We start from the raw sequence: 27,177 nt of genomic DNA on the forward strand, positions 1-27,177 counted from the left end.
GTTAAAAAAACCCTTTGCGAGGGGCCGGAGTGGAGCACCGTGAGGTAAAATGAGCGGGAACGCTGTGGGAAAGGCCTCACGGGTGCTGAGAATCCAGTCAGGAACGGGCCCACAAATCCAGTCAGAAATGGGGCCTCAGAATCCTGCCAGGAACGGGGGTTTGGTGGGGTTTGGTGGTTGATGGAAGAACTGGGGGCGGGGGGGGAGGGGTTGGTGTGGGGTTTTTGTTTTGTTTTTGTTAAAACAAAAAAAAAAAATTGAAATAGTGGTTTTTCACAAAATGCACCTGTGCATGCCCAAAGATACATCACAGCAGATTGAAAAGTAAACCCAAAAATGCCATTATTTGTATTAAATTGCTGAACCCCCGGCGTGGTGGGGCCGGGTGAGCTTTTCCTCCCCAGCACCACCCCACTTGGGAAAGCCAATGGACTGGGCTCAGTGGTTTGGATCTTTCTCAGAATGGATCATAATAAAGAAAAATTAAACCTCTCCATCCACCACATGTTAATAAAACAAAGCGTGTGGCCCCTGCCATGCTGCCCACAGGATGATGGGGTTTGGAGCATTTTCCTACAGAGTAGGGAGGCGCTGGGGAGAATTTATGGGGATGGAGGCGATCCTGAATGCAAATCATAGAATCATAAAGGTTGAAAAAGACCACTAAGATCACGTAGTCCAACCCCCTGTCTACAGAGGGGAACCCTCAGCTTCAGTGCTATTCAGAAAACCGCCTTATAACCACCTTTTGGGTGCTTTTCCAGCTGAAAGTGAGCAAATGTGGAAAAAAGCTGGTGGTTCTTCAGGTTAGAAAACATCGTGCCATTGGGACGGGCGCTGGGAAATGCACAGAAAAGGTTGGGATGGCTCGGACCCTGCAATGCCTTGTAGCTTATAAAAGTAATAAATTAGTTTGGAGTAGTTCTGAGTAGTTGCATCGAGTCCTTTCTTTTCAGTGTGGGCCTCACCAGGGGAACACTGCTGCAAAAACGTGAGCATCTCTCCGGGAGCACAGAAGTCACACCTCCAGGTCGCAGTGCGTTAAATCCCACGGAGCCAAGTGCCCAGGCTGGCTTTTAGGGGATGTCCCGTGCTGACAGCCCAGGGGGGGCCCTGTCCCCACAGGTCCGGTGCTGCCGGCGGCCGTCCCGCCATGGCACAGCGATGCCAGCAGTGCCGTCAGTGCCCAACAGGTGCAGCGGGTAGGAGCCCTGGCACTGCCAGCCCACCGGCTCCTGCTCATCACCCTCTGAGCCCTGCACTGCGATCTGCGGCACCCGGCCAACCCTGGGCTCCACGCAGCCCTCGCCTTGCCCTGTGTCGCTCTTGGCACCGTCCTCACTGCCCGTCTCATCGAAGCTGACTTCTTGTACGGCCTCCTGCTTCTTGAAGGAGTCGCGGCGCTCAGAGAGGTTCAGGCGCCGCATCACCACCATCTCCTGCTCTCCCTGCCGCCAGGCTGCCATATGGCCGTGCTCCCCGGAGTGCACCGAGCCGGGCGCTTCGCCCTCCCCAAACACCTCCCCAGTCCCATCCCGTGCAGGCATCTCCAGCCCCAGCTTGCGGCTGCCCACGCTCTTCTTCTCCGCCAGGTAGGTTGCCATCTTCTCTGCTGACTGCACGCGCTTGAGGAGGGGTGAGCGGGGGCACTCGGCGCTGCGTGGCCGCGGCCCCTGCCGCACAATGGTGGGGGGGGACAGCGTCTTGCCTTGGAAGGGATGGGTGGTTTTGGGGTGTCCAGGCAGCAGCGGGGAAGGGGACCTCTGAGGGGACGTGGGCCGCCCGGCACAGGTAGGTGTGCAGGCCAGGGGTGAGGGCGGGATGCTGCTGGTGGACTTGCGGCGTCCCACCTTGTAGCGTTGACCCCCCAGCTTGGGGGCCAGCCCATGCAGGGTGCTGGGCCGCACGTGGCCAGCTGGAGACGTGGGGGTGCTGGAGGAGGGAGAGGTGCTCTGTGGGGACACCGCATCTGCCACAAAAAAGAGAGAGAGAAGTCACTACTGGGGATGTCACCAGCTCCAAGCCCATGTGTGGTGGCCACAGTACCTGGGGGCAGGTCCGGAGCAGGGCTGCGGCAGGGCGTTGTGGGACCTGGGGACAGGCTGTGCGTAGGGGACTCTGGGAGACTCTCACTCGAAGACAGCGAGTGGTGAAGGCCGGAGGAGAAACTACGGCTGGTGTGCAGGACCGTTGACTGCTTGGAGATCTTCTTGAAAAGGGATTTCCTCCTTGGGAGGGAAGAAAACACATGGGAAGATTTGTCACAAAAAGCAGCAACAGGCAGGGACATTGCTTGGAGCCACCGATGCCAGCAGATCCATGTTGGATGTGACCAGACCCTGAGGTACTGCAGAACCAAAGCAGCTTCCTGGTTGCATTCCAGCTCCAGGACATCCAGGACACACATGCCATTTTATCCCCCTGTTTCTGCCCACCTGTCCTGGCTGTCCCTTTTCCTGCTCTTCTTGCTCCTTCGGGCCATTCTTGTCTTGGAGCTGTTTTTCCGGGCAGGGCCAATTTTAATGGAGGTGTTCTCCAGGGCGGTGGTCCGCAGGGCAACCTTATTGCCACTCTGAGGACAGAAAAGGGCTCAGTGAGCGTGCTGCACTCAAGCACCAGTGTTCAACTTGCTGCTTGTGCTTGTTGCACGAGTTTCAACAGCTGCATGCAGGTCCCAAGCGCATCATAGGAGAGCGAGCACCTACCTTCAGCAGCAGCTCCACGACGTCCCGGTGCACCAGGCCCAGCACTGACTCCCCATTCACGTGTGTGATGAGATCACCCGCTCTCAGCCCTGCTTCCTGTGCAGGACTCCCTTCTTCCACGCTCTGGAAGGGAATGGCCAGGGTTTTGTTTGGACACAGCCCATACCTCCCACCCTTGTGTCCCATCAATGTCACCAGTCCCTGGGCCACTTACCCAGACCATGTGGTGCACAGCATAGACATCACTGTCCCCCATGTACACGCGGATGGCACGCAGTGTGAAGCCGTACTTCTTGCCTGAGCTGTGGATGATGATGGGGGGCCTCAGGCTGGTGATGGCCAGGGAGGAATCCCGGCTCGGGGACGAGTCGCGGGAAGAGGGGTTGGATGAAAGCGAGTGAGGGGAGATGGGGCTCATGAGGGCCCCGCTGCTGAAGTCATCTGCAAGGAGAAAAAACGAGATGGCTTGTTCCAGGGAAGCCACACGGCAGCCACTGTGGCCATAGATAGCTACCACAAACCTGATGTGATGATGAGGGACAAGGCTGAGACAGAGGCAGATTTGGGCACTCGGCTGCCCGGTGAAGTTCTTGGCTTCTCCACGCCGTCCCTCTGGCTGCTCAGCCGGCGGCTGCTGCCTGGCTCCAAGCCTCGTGGAGCTGAGTTCTTGGTGCCAGTGCTGTTGCTCCGCAGGCGGATGCGGTTCAAACTGACGAGATCAGCTGCACAAAGGGAGGAGGAACAGGGAGCTGAAATGGCCAAGGATGGCAGTGGCCTTTGGACCTTCTATAGGGTGTGGGAAGGCATGGAGAAAACACATCACACTGTTAGGAAACCTGACTGCCCCCAAAACCTGCGCACCAGATAGCGATGAGGTCTTCACCCCAGAGTCAGGGTCTCCCAGCACAAATTTGGGTCGCTCCGGTTTGGCTGAGGCCACACAAGGGCTTTCATCTTCTGAGGAAAAGGCAAACTTGGGCATGGTGTCCAGGCTGTAGGTGCTGGTCAGGGCAGCAGGGCTGCGGCTGCGCTCGTGCTGGGCAGTGTATGGTGTGGAGCTGCAGGACGTCCAGGACCGCAGCCTGCAGGAGGGAGCCAGAGGGCTCAGGGCACCCACCCATGGGCAAGGAGGTGGTGCTGGATCCCTCCTGCACCCTTGCACACATCTCACCGACAGCAGCTCACATGAGTCTCCGTCTCACCACTCACCGGGGCTCTGCGCCCGATGGCCGGTTCTTGTCTTCGTCACCCGAGTGGCGGTCCCACCGCTCTGCCCTGTCCTCCTTGTCCTCGCTGTGGCTCCGGTCAGAGGATGAGAGGCTGAGGTTGGAGTGCGTGGCCAGGTACTCAGAGCTGCTGTACACCTGGGGAACAGGTGAGTGGTTGGAATGGAGTGGCAGCAGGGGGGCTGTGGCACCTTGTCACCACCCCACTGGGGTCTTAGGGGACAGATCCGAGCACCTTGCTGAAGCGGTGGGAGCAGGAGGAGAACTGGCCAATCTCCACAGATGATTCCTCATCATTGGTCTCTTCGTCCTCCGAATCCAAGTGACGGTACCTCTCAGATCGAGCTGAAAGCAAAAGCCCCAGTGGTGAGGGGACAGGACGTGGAGGTGTGTTGTGACTGACAGCCCAGTCCTGAACCCACAAATGTTTTGGGATGAGAAAGCAATATTTTCGTTAAGGCCGAGCAGTCTGGAAACAGAATTACATCTGTTTTTGTGACTTAACTCAGGGCATAAAATGCCCAACTTCACTCAGGAGATTTTAATCTCCTGCTGCAGCATCCTTCCTGCAGTGGGGACAAAGGATGACAGGGACAAGGGGATGGAGGCGGCCTCACTGTCGAAGTAGCTGGTGTCGTCCTCTGACTCCAGCTGTGGGATGAACTCTGCTTTCTGCCGCAGGAGCCCGTTCCAGTCCAGGTGGAGGAAGAAGGCATGGTGCTTCACCTCGTGCGCACCCCCTGGCAGGCAGAGAAACCTGCATTAGGGGGTCCAAGTGTCCTTAGTACTGCAGGACACCCTTCAGCTTCAATCACATGCAAGCAAATCAGAGAACCATAGAATGGTTTGGAAAAGCCTTGAGCATTGCTCAGTCTGGACCCATTTTGAGCCCCACCTGCTGCCCCCTGGCACACGTACCGGTGCCCAGGCGCTCGAGTGGGCACTGCCTCAGCAGCCGTGTGATCAGGTCCTGAGCATCAGCAGGAAGAGCCTCATCACCCTCTGGCCACATGATTTCATCTGCAACAGAAGAAGTGACATGGAGCTCTCTCAGTGCTGGGAACCATGGATAGGGCTGAGGGGCTCGGGGGCTGGGAGATAAGCAAAGCAAGTAGCACTCACCGCTGATCACCTGCCCGAAGAGCTCCTCGGGGGTGTCCCCAAAGAAGGGGACACAGCCCACAAGGAACTCATACAGGATGATGCCCATGGCCCACCAGTCGACAGGCTTCCCGTAGCCCTGGATGAGGATGACTTCGGGCGCGATGTACTCTGGTGTGCCGCACACCTGCGTTCAAACCAGACGTTGGAATCTCTGCAACAACCTGTGCAATGGGCCCCAAGCTGGTTCTGGGTGCTGGTGACCACCCTCATACCTGCTTGTCCATGAACTCCCTGGTGTCCTTCTCCATGTGCCCCTCGTAGAGGTTGGTGGTCATATTCATCAGGCCGATCTTGGACAGCCCAAAGTCTGTCAGCTTTATGTGGCCCATGGAGGTGATGAGCAGGCTGTAAGGAAGGCACCACCTCACTGCCTCTGGCCGGGACCAGGCCCGCTCCCAGCCCAGCCCATCGCCTTGGTGGGCCCCATTGCCCTCACTTGTCAGGTTTGAGGTCGCGGTGCACAATGCCGTAGTTATGGAGGTATTCCAGTGCCAGCACAGTCTCAGCGAAGTACATCTTCGCCATGTCCACGGGCAGCGGGCCCATGTTCTTCAGCAATGTGGCACAATCCCCACCTGTGGAAACACTACTGCTGATGGCAGGGCAGAAATGTTCACCTGGAGGAGGATGGGTACCACCTCCATTGAGGTGGGACTCAGAACAACAGAAGTGCTTCCACCCATTCCCCAGACATCAGGATGGCATCCTCAGTGCTCCTTGGGACCCCTCCTCTCACCCCCCACCGGTGCTGTTGATGTCCCCAAGCCTCCTTCTCACCTTCCACATACTCCATCACCATACAGAGGTGTCGCTTCGTCTCAAAGGAGCAGAACATGCTGACCACAAAGGGGTTCTCTGCGAAAGTGAGGATGTCCCTCTCCACAAACACCTGCTGGATCTGGTTGCGCAGGATGAGGTTCTGCTTGTTGATCTTCTTCAAGGCAAAGCGCTGCCGCGTCTCCCTGTGCCTCACCAGGTACACGGCCCTAGGAGAGAGTGAGCAACCAGACCTCAGAATGCGTGCTCCAACCTCCAGGACAACCTCACAGCACCGCGGGGCTTGGGAAGGCAGCAGATAGGGTCAGAAAGGTGCAAATGCCACACTTATGGGCTTTGGAGATGTTTGCAGTCGGAGGCAGGCTTGAAATAGGAGCATGCTGCCATGCGGTCTGCTCGCTGTGGAGCAGGAGGGATGTGTGTGGCCAGCTCACCCATAGGCTCCATTGCTGATCAGTTTGATGGTCTCAAAGTCGCCCTCACAGGGCTTCCTCCGAGGAACACTGACCGACTGCTGGCTCTGAGGAGACACAAAAGGGTTTGGATGTGTCTGTGTGTGCTGCCAGTAGGCTGGAACCCCACAAGGCTTTGCGGGTCCAGAGGTGGGGCTGTGCTCACCTCACAGGCATCGTCATTCTCAGGGGTGATGGTGTTCCCACTGTCAAAGTGGTCCAGCTGGACCATCTCTGCAGAGGACAGGGACCATATTCACATTCATCCCGCTCACATCCCTTTGTGCCAAAAGGATCCCCCAGCCACCACCCTCCCTCCCACATCAGCAATCCCATGGGGGTTTAGCTGCATGCTTGGTGCAAGCTATCGTAGGCAGAAATTCAGGTCACAGCATTAGGAGGTTAAGCACGAGGCCAAACATTTACATAATTCTCTTTTTCCCATAGTCATTCCCCATAGTGTTGCTCAGGGATTAAGGTTTCCCCCAAAGCTTTGGCTTCCTATGGATTAAGTGTTCTTCCGATTAATCTGCTTTGCTGAACACACCAGGAGCAGTAACGAGGGATGCTGGGCTGGCTGTAGGCTTGGCTGTCATCTTGGTGTTGCAGCCCCCAGACCCATGGCCCCGCAGACCCTGCCCAGCAGCCTCCTACCCTCCAGAGGGTCCTTGACAAGCCCCAGCTGGCTGATGATGTAGCGGGGAATGTCGGTCTTTATGCCCTGACCAACTTTGGCATGGCCCTCAGCAGCTTCCAGGAGATGATAGAACTCCTCAGGGTCAAATTCCTAGGTGGGGAAAATCAAGCGTGGTCAGGGAACAAAGCCAAAGCTTCCCTCCAAGCACTGCAGGACTGCTGCTGTGTCTTACCAGGCACTCCAGAAGGCGAGCAGGACGGGAGATGATTATCAGCAGCTTCCTCACCAGCTGGTCGATGAACTTCACTTCCTCACTCTCTGAACGCTCCTGAGCCTGCCAGAAAGGGGACAGAAGCCAGGAGTCACCAATGGCCTTGGGAGATGGTGCCGAGCAGAGAACTGCCCCCACTCACATCTCTCAGCATCTTCTCGAGTTTCTCCTGCAGCTCCATGAAGTAGCGAGAAGTGATGAGGGCCCCCTGGGATTTGGCCAAGCAGTCGCGAGCCAGCTCGATGATCTGGTGGTGGATGAAGCCCAGCACCCCGTCGGCCAGAGGCAGAGTGCTGCTGGAAGAGAAGTTCCTGATCGTGTCCTGCAGACGCTCCTCCATCTGGGCTGTAGCCTGCAAGGCAGGAGGGATGGTGACGAAGGGGCTCATGTCTCCGTGCCCTCTGCCTCCTGCAACTCCAAGCCCCACGTGTGCCTCAGCCAGACCCCACTCTGACCACCTGCACATGCTCCAACAAGGACTCCAGAGAATGTGTGGCATTTGCGATGATGCAGAACCACACAGTTCACTCCCATGTCTCCAGTGACCCACAGCACCCCCATATCTACTCATGCATTCTATGTTCCAGCACAGAGAAGTGATTTTTCTGCAGAAGCTGCCCGGGTGCTGTGGGGGCACTGATGCTGCCATCCCCTCCATGGCCATTACCTTGGGGAACCGCTCCTTGTAGACATGGTTCATCATCACGACCTCGTTATCAAATGTTCCACTCGTCCGCCCAGGGCTGTGGGGAGGAAAATGGAGGAAAAGCCCGGTGAGTTATGAATCCAAAGCATTTAGAAGCATGCAAATAGCTCCTTCCCCTGGAGGAGCTCGTTGTTCCCATGTCACGAGCTGTTAGAGCCTGTGCAAGCAGAGCTGTCAGCCTCGGGCCAGGACTTCTAGCAGCACTGGGATCGCCTGCATGGCTGGAGTGTCCTGTGGTCCCCCCACCACACCTACCAACACCAGCAGCTCACTCCTTTCCTAGCTTTTGGCCCTGTGCAGAGGCTGCCAGCTGTTCTTACAGGGCTGGGGAATGCTGGGCTCCTGCAGACCCAGCTCTTCAAACCCAAGTCCCTGGAAAAGCCTCTGGCGTTTTGAGCCCGGGCCACCAGTGCTGCATTAGTCACTTGGCTTCCACCAGTGAGCTCATCCACCACTTCCTCTCATGCCACGATTTGTGCTTCAGCCCCTGCCGTGATGTCTGGGACACAGACAGCAACAACGCAGCCACTGGAGGGCTGCCTGGGCTGCAGCCAAGCACGATGGGAGAGCATCCGCAGCCATCCTGGCGCCCATGATCTGGTGCTGGGATTGCCCTTTTGGCAGCCCACAGCAGAGAGAGCCCAACCAAACCCCAGCCGCCCCGCAGCGGACATGGGAATGTTCAGAAAAAGGCTTCCTGCACGGACAGGTTGCTGACTGCTCATGGCAGAAAAGGGCTATTTTGGAACAAATCCCACTTTCTCCAACCTCAGCCCATGGAATCTCATCCTTAGGCATCCTCTGACAACCCAGCAGCCACACACTACCGAAAAGCAGAGCCTAGTGTGCAAAAGCATGGAGTTTTACTGCTATCCCTGCTAGGGAAAAAACTCCATCGGGGTCAGCGCCAAGGGTACGGCCAAGCAGGACCTTAATGTCACAGAACAGCTCACGAGAAGGTGGCATGCAGGACCTGGTTCATGTGGGTGGTCTCTGTACCTCAGGCTCCGGGATCGTGGGCGCAGACAGGGCGAGTGCCGCCCCTCCTCATCTGTGACGCTCTCAGTGCTGCGGAAGTGTTTGGAGAGGAAATGCAGCTCATCGGGGGTGGGCTGGTATGGCAGCTGGTGCAGCCGCTCCTGGGAGGATGAGGATGACTGGAAGGAAGGACAGATGTGGGCGGTCAGGAGATGGGACAGAACCTTGCAGGCAGCAGGGTGGGAAGCAGCAAACCCTCCAGGAAAATCTGCCTTGATGCTCCTGGTAGACTGGAAACTGGGCAGCACGCAGCATCGCTCTGCATGCACCTCCATACACTGACCCCAGTCCTGGCTGCCCATCACACCCCAGGCAGCTCTCGCCCTTCTGTGCACAGCCAATCCCGTGCATGCTGCAATGGGATGCAGCAAAGCTTGGACGTGCAGAGGGAACGCGCCTTACCGAGACGGTGGAGCTGGGGGTGTTGGTCCCATAGCCAGATGAGGGGAGCGAAGCCAGTGACCACCTTCTGCCATCAGCCCTGCAAACACAAACATGTCTATGGAATAGTGGAAAAAGCAGGTGAATGAAAATACAGAAATAGCATCAGAACGATAAGGATGGGAGAGAGGACTTCTGTTTGGCTGACTGGGAGAGCCCTGGTGCCAGAATGGACTGAGAGTTGGTTCCCCTGTGGTGGAGGCACTGCAGGAGCAGGGAACCCAAAGTGACAGCAGCTGCAGCCCTGCTCGGCCCCATGTTGCACAAGAGGCTTTGTTTGCAAATAATAAGAAAAAAAGAGAATCGTATTTTTAATGGGAGCACAATTCTGGCTTTGGAGACTAAGAGAAATCAAGATTTCTCAGCACCATGCAGAAAGCACACGGGGATCAGGGCCTGGCTATAAACAGGAAGGCCGATACTCGCACGTAGGCGAATGCTTCCTCTTGGATGAGTTTCCAACAGAACAGGTCACAGCACTGCTTCCCATGCGTGCAGGACACAGTGCACAGAGCACAGACAAGGGCAGGCGATGTGCTGGCTGCTGCACTGTGGAACACTTCCAAAGCCCTTTGGCTTTTTGCTCCGGTTCGAGCGTGAAAATTAAAACTAAGCCTGCAGCTTTTTTCCATGAGCCAATCCATGGCTGAATGACACCACTGCAGTTTCCCTTGGCGCAGCCCTTCTGTCCCCCATCACTTGCCTGTCGGTCCGAGGAGCATGGCTGGAGGGCAGCGGGACACACCAGTCACAGCAGCGGGGAAATCAGAACCAGAGCAGAAATCAGGGGGAAAAAAATAATAACCGTGAAGGCCAACAGAACAGCCCCAATCCACGGGTTGAGATGCTCAGTGGGAGGTGGAGCTCACCTGCGGGCGAAGGGGAAATTGATGGAGGTGCTGGCGGAGAAGTTGCGAGGGCTGTCCAAGGGGCTGCTCCCAGCTGTGAGGAGAGGGAGAATTGGGTTCGTTGTGCTCCTGGCCTTCCCTCAGCCACCCTTTAGCCTTCTGGGAAAAGCCACTGTGTGCCCAGGCAGTGCCACAGGTCCCTCACTGGGGTGACCCTGGGCGATGCTCAGCCCGGCCTCAGCATTCCCCTCACCTGTGGGCACTGAGAGAGGGGAGAGAGGGCGCGAGAGGGTTGGAGATGGAGTTCCCACCACCAGGCTCTTCCTGTTGCTGCTTCGGCAGCTGGAGAAGGGAAAAAAAAAAGCAATTCATTTGGGGAAGTGGAAGATGGGCAGGGCTGGGGGGCTTGGACACGGGCAGCCCTGCTGCAGCTCATCCGGCTTGCAGCAAGGGGACACGGCTGCTGTCACCACATCGATTACAGATCTCTTGCCCCCAGGAAGATCACATCCCCAGCACAGCACAGAGCTGCTGGGATTATTCTTGGAGCTGAATCGTCTTACTGAGGTCCCACTTCTGGTTTTGGCCCGCGGGGAGGAAAGATTATGTGGGGCCATCGGGCAAGAATAGAAAAAAGGATCTAAAAGGAGGAAGCGATGGAAATGCCAACCTGCCCTGGGCCACGCCAGCCCTGCTGCATGGCATGGAAAATGCCCCCAGTTCACTTTGCTGAGTGGGAATATCCCCGTGCAGAGCAGAATCTGAGGACAGCTTGTGTACGCATGAGAGAGATGCGTGGGTTCTTAATGCCAGACCAAGGACGGATCCCCACGAAAATGTCAGCGCAGCCGAGAGCCGCGTGTGAGGCAAGTAGGTCACACTGCGGTTCGTGTGAGCGCTTCCTCCGGCTGTGAATCCTGCACGGGTGGTGCTGAGCTGCATCGCTGGGCTGGGAAGCCCATGGCTGCTGCCCAAAAAGGACGGGGACCAACGCCAGGCACAGGACAAACCCCGCTCTGAGGGGTCCTGCATGGGTCCCACAGACACGAGCGAGCGGCAGGAACGGCATCGGGCAGTTCTACAAGTGATGCCAGCAGTGCTGGAGCAGCACAGGCAGTGAGGGGGGGTTCTGGCAGGAAAAGGTTGACTTAACCCTGCATTCAGAAGCACTTTTTTGCATCCTCCCCTCAGTGCAGCAGCTCGGGCTCTTTTGCTCAGCCAGCACGGGGAGCAGCGCGGCAGCCCAGCCTGTTTGCCTTTGATCTGCTCATCCCCCTCCTGCAGAGGGTCCCCGGGGCCAGCAGCTGCCAGCACAGGCAGCCCGACACGCTGCGCTCAGAGGTTTCATTTTGGAAGTGAAAACAAACCTTCAGCTAAGCAAGTTCCAGTAATCGTGACACAGGCAGAGGCTGCTGTTTCCTGTTTCCGCGCGCTCCACCCTCGTGCTGCAACAACCATCTTGCACCACTGCTCTGCCTATGCACAAACCCAGCTGCTTCCCGGCCTCCCTGGCACAAAAGCAGGAGTTCCCACTGGCAGGAGCTGAGGCTGTGCTCCAGCCCGTGCTGCCGGCAGTGTCTCCAGCACTAATTGTGAGCTTGGTACATTTTTACCAAAAATGGAGTGGAAAATTGCAGTCAGCATCTCCAGAGCCACTGTGTGTGGGGGACACTGAGCGGAGCATCCCCACAGCCACCCCGGCCTCATCGCCATGCCAAACTGTGCCAAAGAATGTGGGGGGGGAGGGTGACAGCAGCAGTGACATCCTGGCTCCCACGGTGCTCCCAGTGCTGTGAGGTGACACTGTGATGTTTGTGGGGATGGGGAAAGCTACCAGGACAACACAGCGCATTTGGGGAGAGATCAGAGAGGCCATGGGTGGACCCTTGCAGGACAACAGGACATCAGAGCCAGAAGGCCCAAAGCACACAGAGAGACACATAGCCCTCATGCTCTCCCTGCCCTGGAAGGTAAAATTAATTTCCAGTGAGACAAATTGCCTGTAATGCTGAACCAGGCAGCTGCACCCAATGTTTCTGCACCACTGCCCAGCGTGATTTTATCTCCATGGCACTTTGGCTGCACCGAGCGGGGCTGCATCCCAACATGGAGCTGCATGGGGGATGCAGAATGGGGCAGCGTAACCCCACATCCTCCTGATTAGGGCCTATGTTTATTTCTCTATTGGCACTGAAATAAAACAGCCTAAAGAATCGGCCTTGCATCACAACACAGGTCTCTGTGTCCCTCTGCTGCTGTTTCCCATTAGTAAATGTGGACCTGGTGCCCACTGTGCCCACAGGTGTGCTCTCAGCATTGCAGCCCCCCCCTGCTCTCACCCCCACCAAATCACACCCTGTACGTCCTGTCCTGCCTGCTGGAACACACAGCAGCCTGCTCCTCGATGTAGATTCTAGGAATCCCAATGAATGAAGAGCAAACCCTCAGTGCCACGGGGCTGCATGCACACACAGCCCTGCACCGCGCCGTTCGCTAAGCAACCACGGCACCACGCTGCTATGGGCTGTGCTGTGGGACAGCCACCATGGAACACCTCTCCTCAGCCCCACGCCGTGCTAAACACCACTTCTGTGTTGAACTGAGGATTTCACACCTGGAACAACAGCCTTGGCACCATGACCTGACCCCAGCAGGGTGGTGATGCCCCACTGCTGCCCATGGCACCGTGGGACCTGCGGTACCCACAGCTCTGCAGCTGTTCCTTTGCATCGTGCAGAGCCTCGGGGTCCCTCACCCAGCTCCGAAGCAATGCCCCCCATTGCTGCGCTGCAGCGGCGTGCCTGAGGCAGACGTCTCCCCTCCACTGCACACAGAGCCCCCCCTGCACGCACGGCCCACTCCTCTGTGTGTAAGGTGTCACTCGGGGCCCCAAGCCGTGCACCCCCAGGGTGCAAACCTTGGCACAACCACCCCAAAACCAAGCACTCTGGGGATGTGGAACCCACTGCAACTCCCTTCCCCCTCATTCATCCCCAACACGCAGACCCCCAAACAACGCAGCCACAGATTGCACCGGCAGTGCAGATCCCTCCCCCGACACGATGCTCCCTTAGCAGTGCTCCCTGCTGCAAACCCCTCCCTCCAAACCACGCACCCTCCAAAGCAACCCCTGGTGCAACTCCCTCCAACCACGCATCCCGAAGTGCAATCCCCACAAACGACGCCCCCCCAGCGGAACCTCTAGTGAATCCCCCTCCCCCAACACGCATCCCCCAACGCTGCCCCCCGCACAACCCCCCAAACCTCTCATCCCCCGTCACAACCCCTCCCCCAAACCACCCCCCCCCGTAACCACCCCCACACAACCTCGCAGCCCCGCTGCAGCCCTTCCCAAACAATCCACCCCCACCGCAACCCGCGGCGCAGCCCCTCCCAAACCGCGCTGCCGGACCCCCCCCCCCCCCGGTACCTCTTGGATCGCTGCAGCAAAGCCCCGGCCGTTCTCTGGCCCCGGCAGCCGCCGCCCGCCGCCCCCCAGCAGCTCGGATCCGACATCGCGGAGCCGGGAGCGCGCGGGGCCGCACCGGGGCCGCCTCCCGAGCCGAGCACGGCCCGACCCGCCCCGTCGCACCGGGGTTACCGTGGAAACGGGCGGCGGTTCGAAGAGGAGGGGGGGGGGAGTAGGGTCGCCATAGAAACGAGGCGGTACCCCCCCATCACCACCACCAAATGGGGTCAGGGTTGCCATGGAGATGGGGCAGCACCCCAAAATGGGGTCGGGTTGATGTAGAGGCAGGGCAGCACCACAAAAGTGAGCTTCGGGTCACCATAAGAATGGGGTGTCCCCCTAAATGGGGTCGGGGTTACTCAAATAGACAGAGCATCACCCCCAAAATGGGGTCTGGGTCAATACAGAGACAGGCTGGGTTGATACAGAGACTCCAAAATAGAGCTTTGGGCCACCATAGGAATGGGGCATCACCCTAAATGGGGTCAGAGTTACTCATAGAGAGCATCACCCCAAAATGGGGTCCAGGTTACCATGGAGATGGGCATCACCCCAAAATGGAGACGCAGCCACCACTATCATGCGTTATGGAACCACACATTCCCCAAAGTCAGTGCTGCTGGCCCCAAAACTCACATGTTGCTGCAGTGTGGGCAACCCTGGGGGGGCTCCCCAATGTGCCCCCACTGCTCCTCGCACAATGGGGCCACTCGGGGGGGGGGGGTTCACCCACACAGCCCCACACACTCCCTCCTGGGCTGCAGCGGGGACACCCCACGCTAAGACCCAGTGACACAGATCCCGGTGCCCGGCCTCATTTTCCAGCTGTGAGCGGGTCAGGTGCCGATGCATCACCAGCACAAACCCCACGTGGGACAGCATCACCAAACTGAGCTGAAAATCCCCCAAATCCCCACACTGATGAGGCCCGGTCTGCTGGATGCCACCAACTCCATGTCCTCATCCCCACGCTGTCCCCACCGCAAAGCACAGCGTGGCCCCAGCAGCCGCCCTGCCCCGAGCATGGTGCCACTCTGCCCTGTGCCACGGGTGACTATGGGATGGCCACCAAAAATCCCCTAAAAACGAGCACCCCATCCCACAGCAGGTTTCCTATGTGGGAGACGGGCCTCACCCTCGCTCTGACCCCACGCTGGGAGGCATTTTGAGATTTTCCCCCAAATAAAGCACGCTCAGAGGCTGAACTCCAAGTGCTGTGATGGCATTCACACGGGGTTCCCCCAAATGGAGCCATCCGTTGGGGATCACCATGCACAATCTGCTTTTGGGGCATGCAAACTGGGGATGGACCCCATCCACCTCTCCCAGTGTGCCCAGAAGAAGCTTCTGTCCCATTCGGGGTGGGAGTCCCACCTCCCTGCCCCGAGCAGACAGGGTTTGGGGTCTTAGTTTGGGGTCTTACCTCCAGGGGTGCAGAGATAGCAGCGGGCTGCAGGGGCTGCAGGGGCTGCAGGGGCTCAGCAGCGTCGGGCTCTGGCTGCTCGGGGAGAGGCTGCAAGGCAACGGTGTGAGCGGCACCCGGCACCTGGGGGCACGGCACAGCAGCAGCAACGTCCCCCCCGGGGCACCATCGGGAACGGGGGACAAGGAGCACGGAGAGGGGGGAGAGCTGGAGGGGAGACGTTGTGGGCAGGGCTGAAGGGGGCACAGATGGGGGGGAGAGGGCTGTGGATGCCGGAGGGCAGGCTCCACGGAGGGCAGGAAAGCTGGGGCTGCTCGGGATGAAGGGACGCCCAGGGTATGGGGGGGTTGGGATGAGGGGATGCGGGGATGCTCAGCACGCGGGGATGCTCGGAGTGCTCGGGATGTGGGGATGCTGGCGATGTGGGGATGCCGCCGTCGCCGTCAGCCCGAGCCCGGCGCCGCCGGCAGCCCCTCCCCGACTCACTCCAAGGTCAGCGCGGGGATCTTCAGCCGCTCCCGCCGCGCCTTCATCCCGCCGCCGCTCCGCTCCGCTCTGCCCGTCGCACCGGCAGCCCCCGCGCTGGGCGGCTCCAACGGGCGGGCGGCAGCGGCACCGCCGGGAGCGGAGCTCGGCCCGCCGGGCACGGACCCGCCCCTGCAGATCGGTACGGCTCGGAATAGCTCGGCACGGCTCGGCAGAGCTCGGCACGGCTCGGCACGGCTCGGCACGGCTCGGCACGGCTCAGTACAGCTCGGCACGGTTCGGCACAGCTCGGCACAGCCGGCACGGTTCGGCGCTGCACCCCCCGGCTCGGCACCGCTCAGCACCGCGCGGCACAGCAGCCGCTGAGCTCCCAGCACCGCCCGGACGGCGCAGAGGCTGCTCGGGGTCCCCCGGTTCCCGGGATGCGCCCGGGCACAGAGCAGCACCGTTCCAGGACGGCCCAGTACAGCACCAGTACGATCCAATAACGGCCCCAGCGCCCCCTCCAGCGCACCCCTGGCACAGCACCGTGTGCCCCACAGCCCCAAAGGCATTGCAACACCAGTACATCCCTCATCATCCCGCAGTGCCCCGAACAGCCTCAGCACAGCTTCAGGATCGGCTCCAGCCACACGCCGGTGCACCCCAAATACACCGTGGCACGTCCCAACGCACTGCGGCAGCACAGCTCGCCCCAGTACACTCCAGTACTCCCAGTACACCCTTACACACACATATCACATCTCTTTGGCATCAGAAAGCACGGTGATCCCGCTCTGGGTTTGGGCACGGCGAGACCTGGCCACCCCAAGGTGGCATCCAGCTGAGCCCGGCAGACAGCAGCGCGTCCCCAGGCGCAGCCCTCCCGGTGACACCACGTCCCACGCGGTGCAGCTCAGCAGACTTACGCTCTCCCTCGGCGCGGCAGGCTCAGCTCCTTCTGCAACGAGAAAAGCAACGAGCGGGGTCAGGGCTGCCACCGCTGCCACCGCAGGGACCGTCCCCACTGAGGGGTCAGCACAGGGGGGACAGCTGCTCCTCAGCGCCCTGCGCTGGCGGCTGTGTGGCCAGGCCTCGAGGACAGGAGACAACAGCCCCAGGGTGACGGCTGTGCCCCATCCCTGTCCCTGTCCCTGTCCCCCACACTCGGCCGTGGGCAGCAGCCGGTGTCCTGCACGCTGTTTATTTTTCCAGCCGATGGGAAGATTTCTGGTGGAAGCTGTTTGCTTACAGGTGGCACGAGGGGCAAAGGGCAGCGGTGCAGCACAGCAGCCTCTGTGCAGCAGGGACTGAGCACCCACCCGTGTGCCACCCAGCAGGCACAGAGAGCTGTGGGTGCCGGCGGGCAGTGCGGGATGTGGCACACGTGGTGGCTGCACGTGCTGCTAATGCCCATCACTGCCTGATCTGTGCCCACCGGCCCCGTACCCCTAAGCAGCTTAACCGCATTCCCCACCATGCAGCACCCACGGGTGGGGGCTGAGTGAGCTGCTGTCACTCCTGCACCCCACGCAGCCGGGGGTACCCGTGCCCCGTCCCGCTGCCCCCACGGAAATCCCTGGGCTGGGGCGCACAGCAACACAGTGATGCAGCAGCATTGCCATGACAACGGGTGACATCACGCCCCGATGCACAGGGATTCAGCAGCGGGGGCCCGTGGGTGCTGGAGGCGGCGGGGGGTGCGTGGTACCGGGGTGGGTGCACTGTGACAGTGTGGGAGCATGGTGTTGGTGTGGGTCCTCTGGCACAGCGCTGTGACCCCACGGCCGGGTGTTGGGTCCCCGCATGGAGCAGGAGCTCTCCCAGGACCCTCACCCTGCTGCCCCCGGCTGGGATCCCCATCCTCACCCAGGGCCATGCCGTGGGCTGCTGGGACGGCACTGGCACTGGGCACAGCACTGGGGATGGCACTTCTGCCCGATGCGTTGGGATAACCATCCCCACCTGCTGCAGGGAGCTGAACCCACAGCCGCGGGGCTGCTCCTCCCAGGGACCACCTGAGAGCAGCGCTGTGGCTGCCGTGGTGCTGCAGTTGCTGTGGGGTCCCTTCCCCCCACCGCCCCCCACCGCAGCAGCACGCAGCACAGCGCGGCGCCCCGGGGAGCTGCCAGCTCGGATGAAAGCAGCGCCGTGCCGAGCTCCAACCGCACCGACAGCTCGGGACGGCCCGCGGGGGGCTGCGCTCCGTTTTGCAGATGGGGACGGAGTTGTGAGGTCACCCGGAAAATCGGCGCAGAGCTTCGGGCTCAGCGTGAGCCCCCGCTGCGGCCGTCTGCCCTCCGAGAGGGGCGGCGGGGATCTGGGGGTGTGGGAGAAGGATAGGCGGGGGGTTGGGGGTCGGAGCCCCTCGGGGTGCGCAGTGGGGCGGGGGGCTGCAAACCCTCATAGCCTTGGTTGGGCAAAGATCGGGCATCGCTGGGATGGGGGTCCCGCGCTGCTCCCACGGAGCCCCCGGCAGAGCCCCCGCTCACGGCCCTGTGCCCCCCGGCACCCACAGTCGGGATCCTCTCCCCCAGCCGGCACCGCACCCCAATCCCACCCGCAGCACCGCTCCTCGTATGCACGGCACCCCCCTCTCCCGCACACACGGCACCCGCTTGCACACGCACTCACCGAGCATCCACCCTTCTCGCACCCACATCCAACACGCACACACGCACACACGCGCCCTCCAGCACCCACCCCGCGCCCACCCGCCCCGCACGGCCCCGCGCCGCTCACCTGCAGCCCCCTCCGCCGCAGGATGCTGGGCTCGTCCATTCCGCCGCGCCGCGCCGCCGCCTCCCGCTGCTCCCGCTCCGCCCGGTGCTCCCGGTGCGCCGCCCAGCGGCCCCGGCACGGCGCGGCACGGCACGGGGGTGGCGGGGAGCGGGGCGGGCAGCGCGGTGTCCCTTCCTCCCCTGATGGCCCGGCACAGTAAGGGCTGACCCACGTCCGACACCGCACGGCACAGCGCGGCTCTGCCCGGCTGGCTCGGCACGGCACGGCGCAGGTCAGCACGGCACGGCATGGTGCGGCTGTGGCGTGGCCTGGCCTGGTTTGGCACGGCACTGCATGGCAAGGCACAGCTTAGTTTGGCACAACGCAGAACAGCACAGCTCGGTTTGGAGCAGCACGGCACGGCATGGCACAGCTTCATTTGGCACGGCACAGCTTGGTTTGGCGCAGCACGCCGCTCCAAGAGCGACAGGGCTCAGCGTGCGCCCACGGCGGTGGGCTGAGGGGTCACAGCCGCCCCTGCACGGCGCTCCACCACCGCCGCCGCGCTGTCCCCGCGCGGAGCGGCGCACAAGGGGACATTTTCTGCGGGGACAACGGCGCTCTGTGCGAGGTGCCACCCGGCTCTGCCGCCCGCGATCACACGGCGCTCGGTGACGCCGTGCCCTGTGCCTCAGTGGGGCTTTGTTGTGACCTCGAGGGGGGGACGATGTGCGCTGGGGACCGGAGGGCTCTGACCGGACACGTGGCCCCGCGCTGGGAGCAGCCCCGACCTCGCAGCTCCTGATTCACCAAATACGGGCAGCGCATCGAAGCCACGACGTGGGGGTTGCCAAAAAAAGGAAAAAAAAGAGAAAGAAAAAGCAGCGCAACACAACACCTCTTTTGCTTACCTTGCTCTTCTGGCAGCGTCGGGGCGGGTGTGCGGGCACAGCGGGGGACATCAACGCTGCTTTCTCTTTTGGTTTTGGTCCAAGCGAAGCACGCGCCAACGCCGGCAACGGCCGCACTCAGCAGCAGAGGAAGCGGCAGTGGGGGCAGAGCCGGGGGGAGTGGGACCCTGCGGGGGGGACGTGGTGAGGATGGAGCGCGGAGGGGTCCCGGCGCTGCGGTGGCTGCTGCTGGCGTTGGCGCTGCCGGCGCGGGGCGGTGAGTTCTGCCGCGATGGGAGATAAGCGCAGAGGGTTTTGCTGAGCGATACGGGGTGATAAGGGAAGGGCGTCGTGCAGGGAGCTTTCATGGCAGCGGATGGAGGTGTTTCGGGCTGGGGGCACAGTCCTGGAGCTGGGGGCAGCGGGATGGCGACTGGATGGTGCTGGCGGGCAGAGCTGCGTGGCATCCATGGGATAAGAGGGCATTTTGGGAATCACTGCACGACTGCTTTAGTCTCTCTGCCCCACTGCGCGGCGCAGCACTGCCTGCTGCACGCGGCCGTCCCGGTGCCGGGGGCCCACAGCCCCACTGCCGGCTGAGCCCGTCTGCCCTCTGCACGGCCTCCGAGCCACCTCCGGCCACTGTGGGTTCGTGTGGAGTCGCAGTGGTACCGGGGGGGCTGGAGGGGGCCCTGCAGGGGGCTGGGAAATGGAGCACCGATGGCCCCTGGCCCCCTCCCCATCCCCATGACCCCAGGTCGAGCAAGCTCCATCACCCCAACCCCCCAGAGCCCGGATGTGACTCCCTACACACAGGTACCTCCGATCCCCCCCCCGGGCTCTCCTGCTTCAGGCGCTGCAGCTCCGGCCCCTTCACCTGCTCCTGGCCACCCCAGGGCCCCGCTGGCAGCACCACCTACGTCCTGGTGTTCTGGTGAGTCGGGGGCACCGCATCAGGAGCACACAGGGGACACTCGGGGCCATAGGGGCACAGTGCTACTACTGTACACCACGGCTGAGTGCTTTCCCTGCAGCTATGTGAGCCCACAGCTGTGCCAGCAGCACGATGCGGGCACCGCCACGGTGCACACCCTGAAGCAGCGCAAAGTTTATGTCCGTACCAACGTCACGGCCTGGGTGGAGGCACACTGGGAACAGCACCTGGAGCGCAGCCCCAACATCACGCTGCACCTCGACGAGGCCGGTGAGTGCTGGGGACCGGGCAGGGCAGCCGGCTGCAATGGTCACCACAGCTGTGCTGTCCCTGCAGTGAAGCTGGATCCCCCTTCCCACGGGACACCCTTCACTAAGGCCAATGGGCGCCTGCAGCTGTGGCTGCCACGGCCGCAGTGTCACCACGAGGAGCGGCTGCCACCACACAGGGAGGCTCGATTCCGCCGGGTGGGTGATCACAGCTGGATGCAGGTGAGGGGACCAAGGAAACCCCCCCCCCAGGACCACGTCCCCTACACCTGGGTCAGCATCACCATCACCTGGTGACCGGTCCCACCGTTCTCTCTGCAGGTGATGTGTGAGACAGGGAAGGGTGAGGATGGAGAGGATGACCCAGGTCTGTTTCACCCCATGGGATGCTCAGGGTTGTGGTGGGGGAACAAACTCATCCTGGGAGGGGTCACCTCAACACCACTGACCCGGTGTGCTGCAGTGACCTGCGAGCTGGAGGGAACTGCTGCCTTCGAGGTGCAGCTCCGGCACAGGACGCAGCACTGGAGCAGCCACTGGAGTGACTGGAGCACATCCATCTTCGTCCCCGAGGGTGAGTGTGATGCCAGGAACGACCTCACACCCCTGCACCTGGCCGGCACACACCTGGGTGAGAGCATCGCTCCTCTCACAGAGATCCTGGAGAGCCCCGTGCTGAGCTTCAGGCTGGGACACCTGAGAAACGGGCAGAGGCTGTTGCAGCTGGGCTGGCAGGTAGGGCAGGTGGGTGCACTGCTGGGATGTGGCCCCATGTACTCCAGGCACCCCACGGCATTGCCACCGCTGTCCCCACACAGCGCGCCCGCACGGCACAGGGGGACGTCACCTACACGCTGCGTGCCCACATGCCAGAGTGCAGCTGTGCTGAGGAGGATGAGGTGGTGCTGGGGCCAGAGGAGACAGAGTACAACCTCACAATCTGCGGGGCTGCATACGAGATCGTGCTGACAGCCACCAACGCTGCAGGAACCAGCCCTGCACGGCAGCTGCAAGTGCCGGCGGAGCAGCACACGGGTACCCAAAAGGGCCACGGAAAGGACGAGGCTCCTTGGCCCAGCACCACCCTCACCTCTCCTCTCCCCGCGTTTTGCCCCAGAGCTCAGCTTCCAGAACATCAGCTCGGTGGGCACCATGGTGACCGCACGCTGGGAGGCACCAACGCGAGGCTTCACCTTCTGCTCTGAGCGGCAGCGGATACCGGGAGACCCACGGCCGGGACGCTGCGTGCAGGAGGAGTTTCTCGCAGGCAGCTCCCATTGGCAGGCAGGCACGGCAGCGCCCCGAGCCCCAACGCCCTCCCGCTGGCTGCAGCCACGCGGTGACGGTGCCGCTCCTCACGCAGGGCCGCTGGAAGCGCCGGCGTGTTACCGGCTCGCCGTACACGGCCGCGGTGCAGAGCAGGACTGGGCCACCTTCGCTCTGCAGCATCACTTCGTCGGCAACAGTACGTAGGGAGCGGGGACATCGCAACCCCCCGGTGCCGCACAGAGGGCCGGCCGGACCCTCAACGACCGCTCCCACCTCACGCAGCCTCACTGGCCGCCTCTGTCCGCATCAACGCCAGCGCCGATGCCGCCGTGCTGCTCTGGGAGCCGTCTCCACGTGCTGCTTGTCCCGGGGCGCTGCTGGGGTACCGCGTGTGCCACGCGGCTGAAGGGGACAACGTGACGTGTGAGTGGTGGCATCGCTGCCAGGAGGGTGTGGGGGACCGAGGAAGGGCGGCTCTGGGCGCTGCTGCCCACGCGGTGTCACTTACAGATGGCGACGTGGACGCATCAGCATCGCAGTACGCACTGCGAGACCTGAAACCGGGCACCGCCTACAGGGTGGGCATCCAGGAGGTGGCAGCGGGCGGCAGGGGCACCTGCAGTGCCCGGTGGCACTTCCAGACCACGGCACTGGGTAACGGTGGGGGACCTCCTCCCTTTCTCATGGGGGCCTTCCTGTGTCCCATTGGGCACAGGGAGGGGACATGGGGCCGGGATGCCACCATCACCCAGAGGTGCTCACCTCCAGGTGTCGGAACGGCGGTGTGGAGCTCCAACCTGAAGTACCTGGGCATCTCACTGGGGCTCCCAGCTGCCGCCCTCATCTACCAGCTGAGCAAGAAGAGGTGAGAACAGGCAGAATTACAGTCCCTCTGTGCCCCTCTCCCCCTGCATTGACCCCACTGGCATCTCCCCAGGCTCCACGGGATGCTCTTCCCCCCCCTGCCCAAACCTACAGGCAGTGAAGCCCTCCGGTTCTCAGCCAGCGAGATGAGCCAGGTGAGCTGCAGTGTGCACTCTGGGATGAGCTGCGAGGCCGAGACCTCCCAGCACAGCGCTGCTTCTCCCCAATAGAACAAGCCCTGGAAAAGCTTCCTGGAGCCCTCGGAGCAGCTCAGCCCCGAGGAGTTGCTGGTGATGGAGCTGAGCCCTGAAAAGGAGGCAGCCACCAGCACACAGCCTCTCACACCACAGCTCAGCCCCAAAGAACCGATGGAGCCACTGCAGCCACACTGCAAGATGGAGCTGCCCTTCGCATACCGGCGACAGGAGGTGCTGGACCCGGAGCCAGTGGGGTCAGGGGGGGTCCCCACCTGTGGCCCCACAGCTGCAGAGGAGGGTGCAGGGAGCTGGGGGCCGAGCCAGATGCTGCCACCTCTTGTGCAGCTCAAACCCATCACTCCACAGGATCAGGAGGGTGTGGGGCTGCTGCAGGAGAAGGCGGTGCCTTAGGGATCCCAGGGATGGGGGACAAAGCGGGTCCCTCAGACAGCGAGGGGGTGATGCTGAGGGTCTGGGAGGGCTGATGCTGAGAATCCAGGTAGGATGCTGACTGCCCTCGCCAAGGTCTGGTCCTGTGGGCACTTTCTGGGGTGTTTCTGATTTCCAGGAACACTGCTGCACTGCACAGGGCCAGGACCCAGTGAGGCACAGTGCAGCTCAAAGTAATGAGAGCAGGGGGCTGTGGGCTCAGCTCCCCGTATGGGGGTGGGGGTTCCTTGGACACGAGGAAGCTGCTTTGGGAGCACATCAGAGTGAAAGCTGCATCCCTGCCCCCGTGGGATGGGGGCACAGCCAAGCCCAGCGCCAAGCACTGAAATACCAGAGTGTAAAAGTAAAGAAAACCAAACAGCAGCACCCCCATGCCCTCCTTGTCCCACCCTGGTCGGGGAACTCCGGGGTTTGGTGTTGGGACCCCGAGCAGTGGGGTGAGACACGTGGGGCTGCGGGGGCCGCGCCGTGCGCCGTATCTGGGACAGAACCTTCGGCAGTGGTTTGTGGTCCGTCTGCCCCACACGGGGTTGTAGGCGGCCTCCGGTGTGTGCTGAGGGAGCAAAAATTAACGCTGAGGAAACAGAAACGGGTTTAAGAGGCAAGAGGGAGATGTGGGCAGAGGCAGCGTCCCCCCGTTCCGCCACACGAGGGGTTTCCCCTCCTTCTCCGGGCTGCTGCTCGGAGCACCCCGGGCTGCGGAGGTCCCCGCGTTTTGGGGCGCTCCGTCGTGTCCGCTGTCACCGCGTCGGAGCCACAAACGGGACCACGAGGTGGCAGCAGCCCCGCGCTCCCCTCCGGCAGCCTCACACCGCCATCCTCGCACAAAACGACCCCAACCGAACCCCCACCGCGGACATCACAACCCCGCGGGGTTTTGGGGCAGCACAGCGCATCCCCCCGCACAGCGCTGACCCTTCCCCGGCCCTAACGCAGCGCTGCAGCCCCGCTCCGTCCCCTCCAAACCCAAAGCGGAGGGGCCGAAGAGGAGGACGGGCAGCCAGCAGCCTCCCGGCCCCCACGGCGCTTCTTTTTAGGGCTTTGGTTGCGACGGACCCAACTCGCGGCGCACCCGACGGCGGTGCTCAGCGCTGCTCGCAGAGGAAGTGCTGCGTTACGGGAGCGCAGCGCTCGGGTTGCAGCCCGGCCGCTGTTTACAGCCCAGCTTTTGGGGTCACGGCTCGGGCCGAGCACATGGCCCGGCACGGGGCCAGGACACGGGCACCGCGATCCGACAGCGAGACTGTGGCAGGACAGCAAGTCCCCGGCACCGTCTGAAAAACACCCCAAGGGGGGGCGGTGGGGGCAGGGGTTCTCTCCGTGCCTGCGGGGTCACCATCCCGCCGTGTCCCTTTGGGGACAGCCCCGTCCCCAGCGGCACGGTGACCCCGTGCACCCACAGAGCCCGTAGGCACAGCGCAAGGGAAAATTAATGAAGTCTCGCGCGATGCCAATTAGCACGAATGAGCGGCTCAGGGTTCCCTAATGAGTTTAAACGGCACAGAACTATTTTCCAAAAGAGTTTCCGGGAGCGGCCGTGCAGGCGGCCATCCGAGGGCGGCCACGGGAGCTGCACGGGGACGGGAACGGCTGCAAGGACACAGCATTGGCCACATCGACACCGCGCACAACCCGGATACACTGCGGCACCGGCCGCGTGCGGGCTGAGGACGGGCAGCTCATCACACGGGAACGTGGGACTCCTCCCAGGCGGATGAGGAGAGAAAGTCATCCCTCAGGAATGGGGAAAATCCCGCAGGAATGGGGAAAAAGCTCGGCCCAGCACAGCAGCCCCAAAGGCGCCCCAAAGCCGCCGCCGCCCCCTGCGTTGTGTCGGAGCTTTTCCTTCGCAGAACGGATCCGAGGACCCGACGAGCCGCACACCGCGTGCCCCGACGCCCCGGGCCGCGCTAATTCCGGCCCCGCCGCCGTTATTTTTGGAGAAGGCCGCACCGCGCTGCGCTATTCCCGGTGCCGGCCGTGGGAGCTCCGCGCATCTCCGCTCCCAGCGCTGCCCCAGAGCGGAGCCCCGCCCGCACTCATGGCGGTGCGTTTCCCACCCCCTCTTCCCCCCCCTCCAACCCCGGGACGTTGCAGCCTCCGCTACGGCGCCGTGCTGAGGGAGCGGCAAACCCCGCAGCTCCGGAGCTGCACCCCCCAAAAACCCAACCCGGGTGTTTCTGTGCTGCGTTTCGCAACCGACGACAACAGCAGCTCCGCTCTTTGCACGCGCACACACACACACACGCACACTCATTCACACTCATTCACACACACACACTGCGCAGCGCTGCTGCTTTCTCGCTCTCGCTCCTCAGGATGAGGTTTTTCTTTGCCGCGAGCGTAATTTCCAGTACGGAACGGAAAGTGGCTCCGGGCACAAAGAGGCCACAAAGGAGCCGGTCGCTGTGGTCACGGCTGCGCTTTAGGGGCGGTCAGGGCCGGGGGGGCCGCGCGGTGCCCGGAGCTTTGCGGGCTTTGGCAGCGGCGGAGCGGAACCGACGCCCCGAAACGGGTCAGCGAGAGGTCCGACGGGGCCGCGCTGAGGACAACGGCGGTGCGGGACGCCGAAAACAGCGCCGGGTTGGGCAGCAAAGCCTCAGCGGCTGCACGGCGCTGAGTCCGCAACAAACAACCCGACATCCGCGGGTCCTCCTGCTCTGCCCGCGGGGCGCTCCTCCCCAGCGCTCTCTGTTTTTCTCACTGAGAACCACAGGAAAGCGGAGCGAACCGCGCTGCCGCCGGCCACAACCAGCCCGGCCCGGCCCCGACGGGACGGCCGCATCACACGGCTGCTTATCAGGAAAGTCCTCTCCCTCAGCGCGCTGTAAACCTCTGACATCACGGCAATGGGGGTCACGCTTGCCGGCGAGCCGGGCAGCAGCCGCGGGCTCCGTGGGGTCGGGGTGTAACCAGGGGCTGCGGGTGGGCCGAGGGGTTCACTGGGACAAATCCACCCCCGGCCCTGCTGTCCATCGACAGAACAGCGCAGCTGTTTGTTGGGACTCGCAGCTCCACGGTGGCAGGGGATAAATGCAGTGACAGCCCCCACTCCTCACCTGTGTGGCCCTTCGGCTCCGTTCCCCAACGTCCTTCAGAACTAAAAGCTGAACTGCAGAACTGCAAGCCCCGTGTCAGGCAGCTCTGAGATCGGGCAGGGACAGGGGTACAGCACAGCACATCAGTGGGGGCTTTGTGCAAAGGGACCTGCAGGAGCAATGTCACCACGTGTCACACCCCAGGTATGGGCACGGGGGTCCCTGCACTGCCCCGTCACCTGCTGCCATCAGGTGAACGCACGGCTTCTCCTCCTTGTTGTTGTCACTGTTATTGTTTTTCTGGACCTGGCCCTCCACCAAGAAGAGTCAAAATATTTGTCCCTGTGTTTGTGCCTGCAGGGAGGGCCTCGGGGATGCCATGCCGGGACCTGGAGCTGCGGGGGGGTCCCCTCCACCACCCACAGCCCTGGCCCCACGGCTCCTGTTTACCCATAGACATGTTTGTGAGCCGTGCACGGCTGCTTCCCTGCTCTGAAATCATTGGACAAAAGTCAAAAGCCGTAAAAATTTTCCATTATCCACAAGAGGGGCTGCTTTCCTCCCAGTGTGTGACACACAGAACACACCAGCAGACCCTCAGAGGCATTGTGGCTGCTGTGGATGTGCTGTGCGTCCGTCTGTCCGTCCATCCACTCCAGGCCTTCCTCTGTGCAGAACACAGCGCTGGCTCTGTGCAATCTCTCCCCACTGTGGGCAGCCGAAGCCCCGGAGCACTGCAGGAGGAGCAGTCGTTGCTGTCCAACCCAACGCAGAAATTCCCCAAATCCCCCACGCAGGGCAGTGTGAGCAGGGCTGCGCCTGTGTTTAGGTGGGCAGCAATGGCTCCAGTGTCCCCACACGAAGGGGTCCCCAGGGACCAGATTTTGCAGCACTGGAGCAAAAACAATGAAAATAATGGAGGT

General features: G+C 61.8%; 2 protein-coding genes across 10 annotated transcripts; one reads left to right on the forward strand and one right to left on the reverse strand.

Annotated features, from left to right (window-relative positions):
* Nucleotides 1-37: 37 nt before the first annotated feature.
* On the reverse strand, nucleotides 38-19,536 carry MAST3 (microtubule associated serine/threonine kinase 3). 6 transcript variants are annotated; one of them, XM_031604033.2, is made up of 29 exons: nucleotides 19,255-19,405; nucleotides 18,365-18,693; nucleotides 16,552-16,583; nucleotides 10,519-10,607; nucleotides 10,287-10,359; nucleotides 10,121-10,141; nucleotides 9,379-9,457; nucleotides 8,938-9,095; nucleotides 7,900-7,975; nucleotides 7,375-7,584; nucleotides 7,194-7,295; nucleotides 6,979-7,111; nucleotides 6,491-6,558; nucleotides 6,307-6,392; nucleotides 5,873-6,081; nucleotides 5,532-5,670; nucleotides 5,308-5,440; nucleotides 5,054-5,219; nucleotides 4,850-4,951; nucleotides 4,549-4,671; nucleotides 4,167-4,276; nucleotides 3,915-4,069; nucleotides 3,567-3,787; nucleotides 3,227-3,427; nucleotides 2,920-3,146; nucleotides 2,706-2,828; nucleotides 2,436-2,572; nucleotides 2,047-2,228; nucleotides 38-1,969 (listed from the first exon to the last, which is right to left on the reverse strand). In XM_031604033.2, the coding sequence occupies exons 2-29, from the start codon at nucleotides 18,401-18,403 to the stop codon at nucleotides 1,077-1,079; spliced, it is 4,287 nt and encodes a 1,428-aa protein (XP_031459893.1). In that variant the 5' UTR covers nucleotides 18,404-18,693; nucleotides 19,255-19,405; the 3' UTR covers nucleotides 38-1,076. The 6 variants fall into 6 exon arrangements, with proteins under 6 accessions (XP_031459893.1, XP_089982352.1, XP_089982353.1 ...); XM_090126226.1 differs by lacking the exon at nucleotides 18,365-18,693 and adding an exon at nucleotides 15,158-15,247 and having other exon boundaries at nucleotides 15,644-16,583; nucleotides 19,255-19,316; XM_090126227.1 differs by lacking the exon at nucleotides 18,365-18,693 and having other exon boundaries at nucleotides 19,255-19,536.
* IL12RB1 (interleukin 12 receptor subunit beta 1) lies at nucleotides 19,432-25,253 on the forward strand. 4 transcript variants are annotated; one of them, XM_090126237.1, is made up of 15 exons: nucleotides 19,432-19,510; nucleotides 20,050-20,167; nucleotides 20,268-20,437; nucleotides 20,504-20,658; nucleotides 20,758-20,803; nucleotides 20,900-21,010; nucleotides 21,092-21,171; nucleotides 21,255-21,471; nucleotides 21,554-21,724; nucleotides 21,800-21,901; nucleotides 21,988-22,128; nucleotides 22,216-22,359; nucleotides 22,474-22,570; nucleotides 22,643-22,724; nucleotides 22,800-24,352. In XM_090126237.1, the coding sequence occupies exons 1-15, from the start codon at nucleotides 19,444-19,446 to the stop codon at nucleotides 23,175-23,177; spliced, it is 2,079 nt and encodes a 692-aa protein (XP_089982363.1). In that variant the 5' UTR covers nucleotides 19,432-19,443; the 3' UTR covers nucleotides 23,178-24,352. The 4 variants fall into 4 exon arrangements, with proteins under 4 accessions (XP_089982363.1, XP_089982362.1, XP_031459897.2 ...); XM_090126236.1 differs by having other exon boundaries at nucleotides 21,988-22,359; nucleotides 22,800-25,253; XM_031604037.2 differs by having other exon boundaries at nucleotides 20,900-21,171; nucleotides 22,800-24,354.
* Nucleotides 25,254-27,177: the final 1,924 nt, after the last annotated feature.

The sequence above is a fragment of the Phasianus colchicus genome, chromosome 28, assembly GCF_987193195.1.
Source record: "Phasianus colchicus chromosome 28, bPhaCol1.hap1.1, whole genome shotgun sequence".
Classification (NCBI taxonomy): Eukaryota; Metazoa; Chordata; class Aves; order Galliformes; family Phasianidae; genus Phasianus; species Phasianus colchicus.

Bases quoted from the DNA above. Each gene is read 5' to 3' on its own strand.
- MAST3 (XM_090126226.1), bottom strand. From the start codon at position 16,197: ATGCCTTTGGGGCTGTGGGGCACACGGTGCTGTGCCAGGGGTGCGCTG. The intron at 3,788-3,914 runs GTGAGTGGTGAG...TCCCTCCTGCAG, and splicing joins CCATCGGGCGCAGAGCCCCG to GCTGCGGTCCTGGACGTCCT. The intron at 3,147-3,226 runs GTTTGTGGTAGC...TTCTCCTTGCAG, and splicing joins GTCCCTCATCATCACATCAG to ATGACTTCAGCAGCGGGGCC.
- IL12RB1 (XM_090126235.1), top strand. From the start codon at position 19,444: ATGGAGCGCGGAGGGGTCCCGGCGCTGCGGTGGCTGCTGCTGGCGTTG. The intron at 21,172-21,254 runs GTAGGGCAGGTG...GTCCCCACACAG, and splicing joins TGTTGCAGCTGGGCTGGCAG to CGCGCCCGCACGGCACAGGG. The intron at 22,571-22,642 runs GTGAGAACAGGC...GCATCTCCCCAG, and splicing joins TACCAGCTGAGCAAGAAGAG to GCTCCACGGGATGCTCTTCC.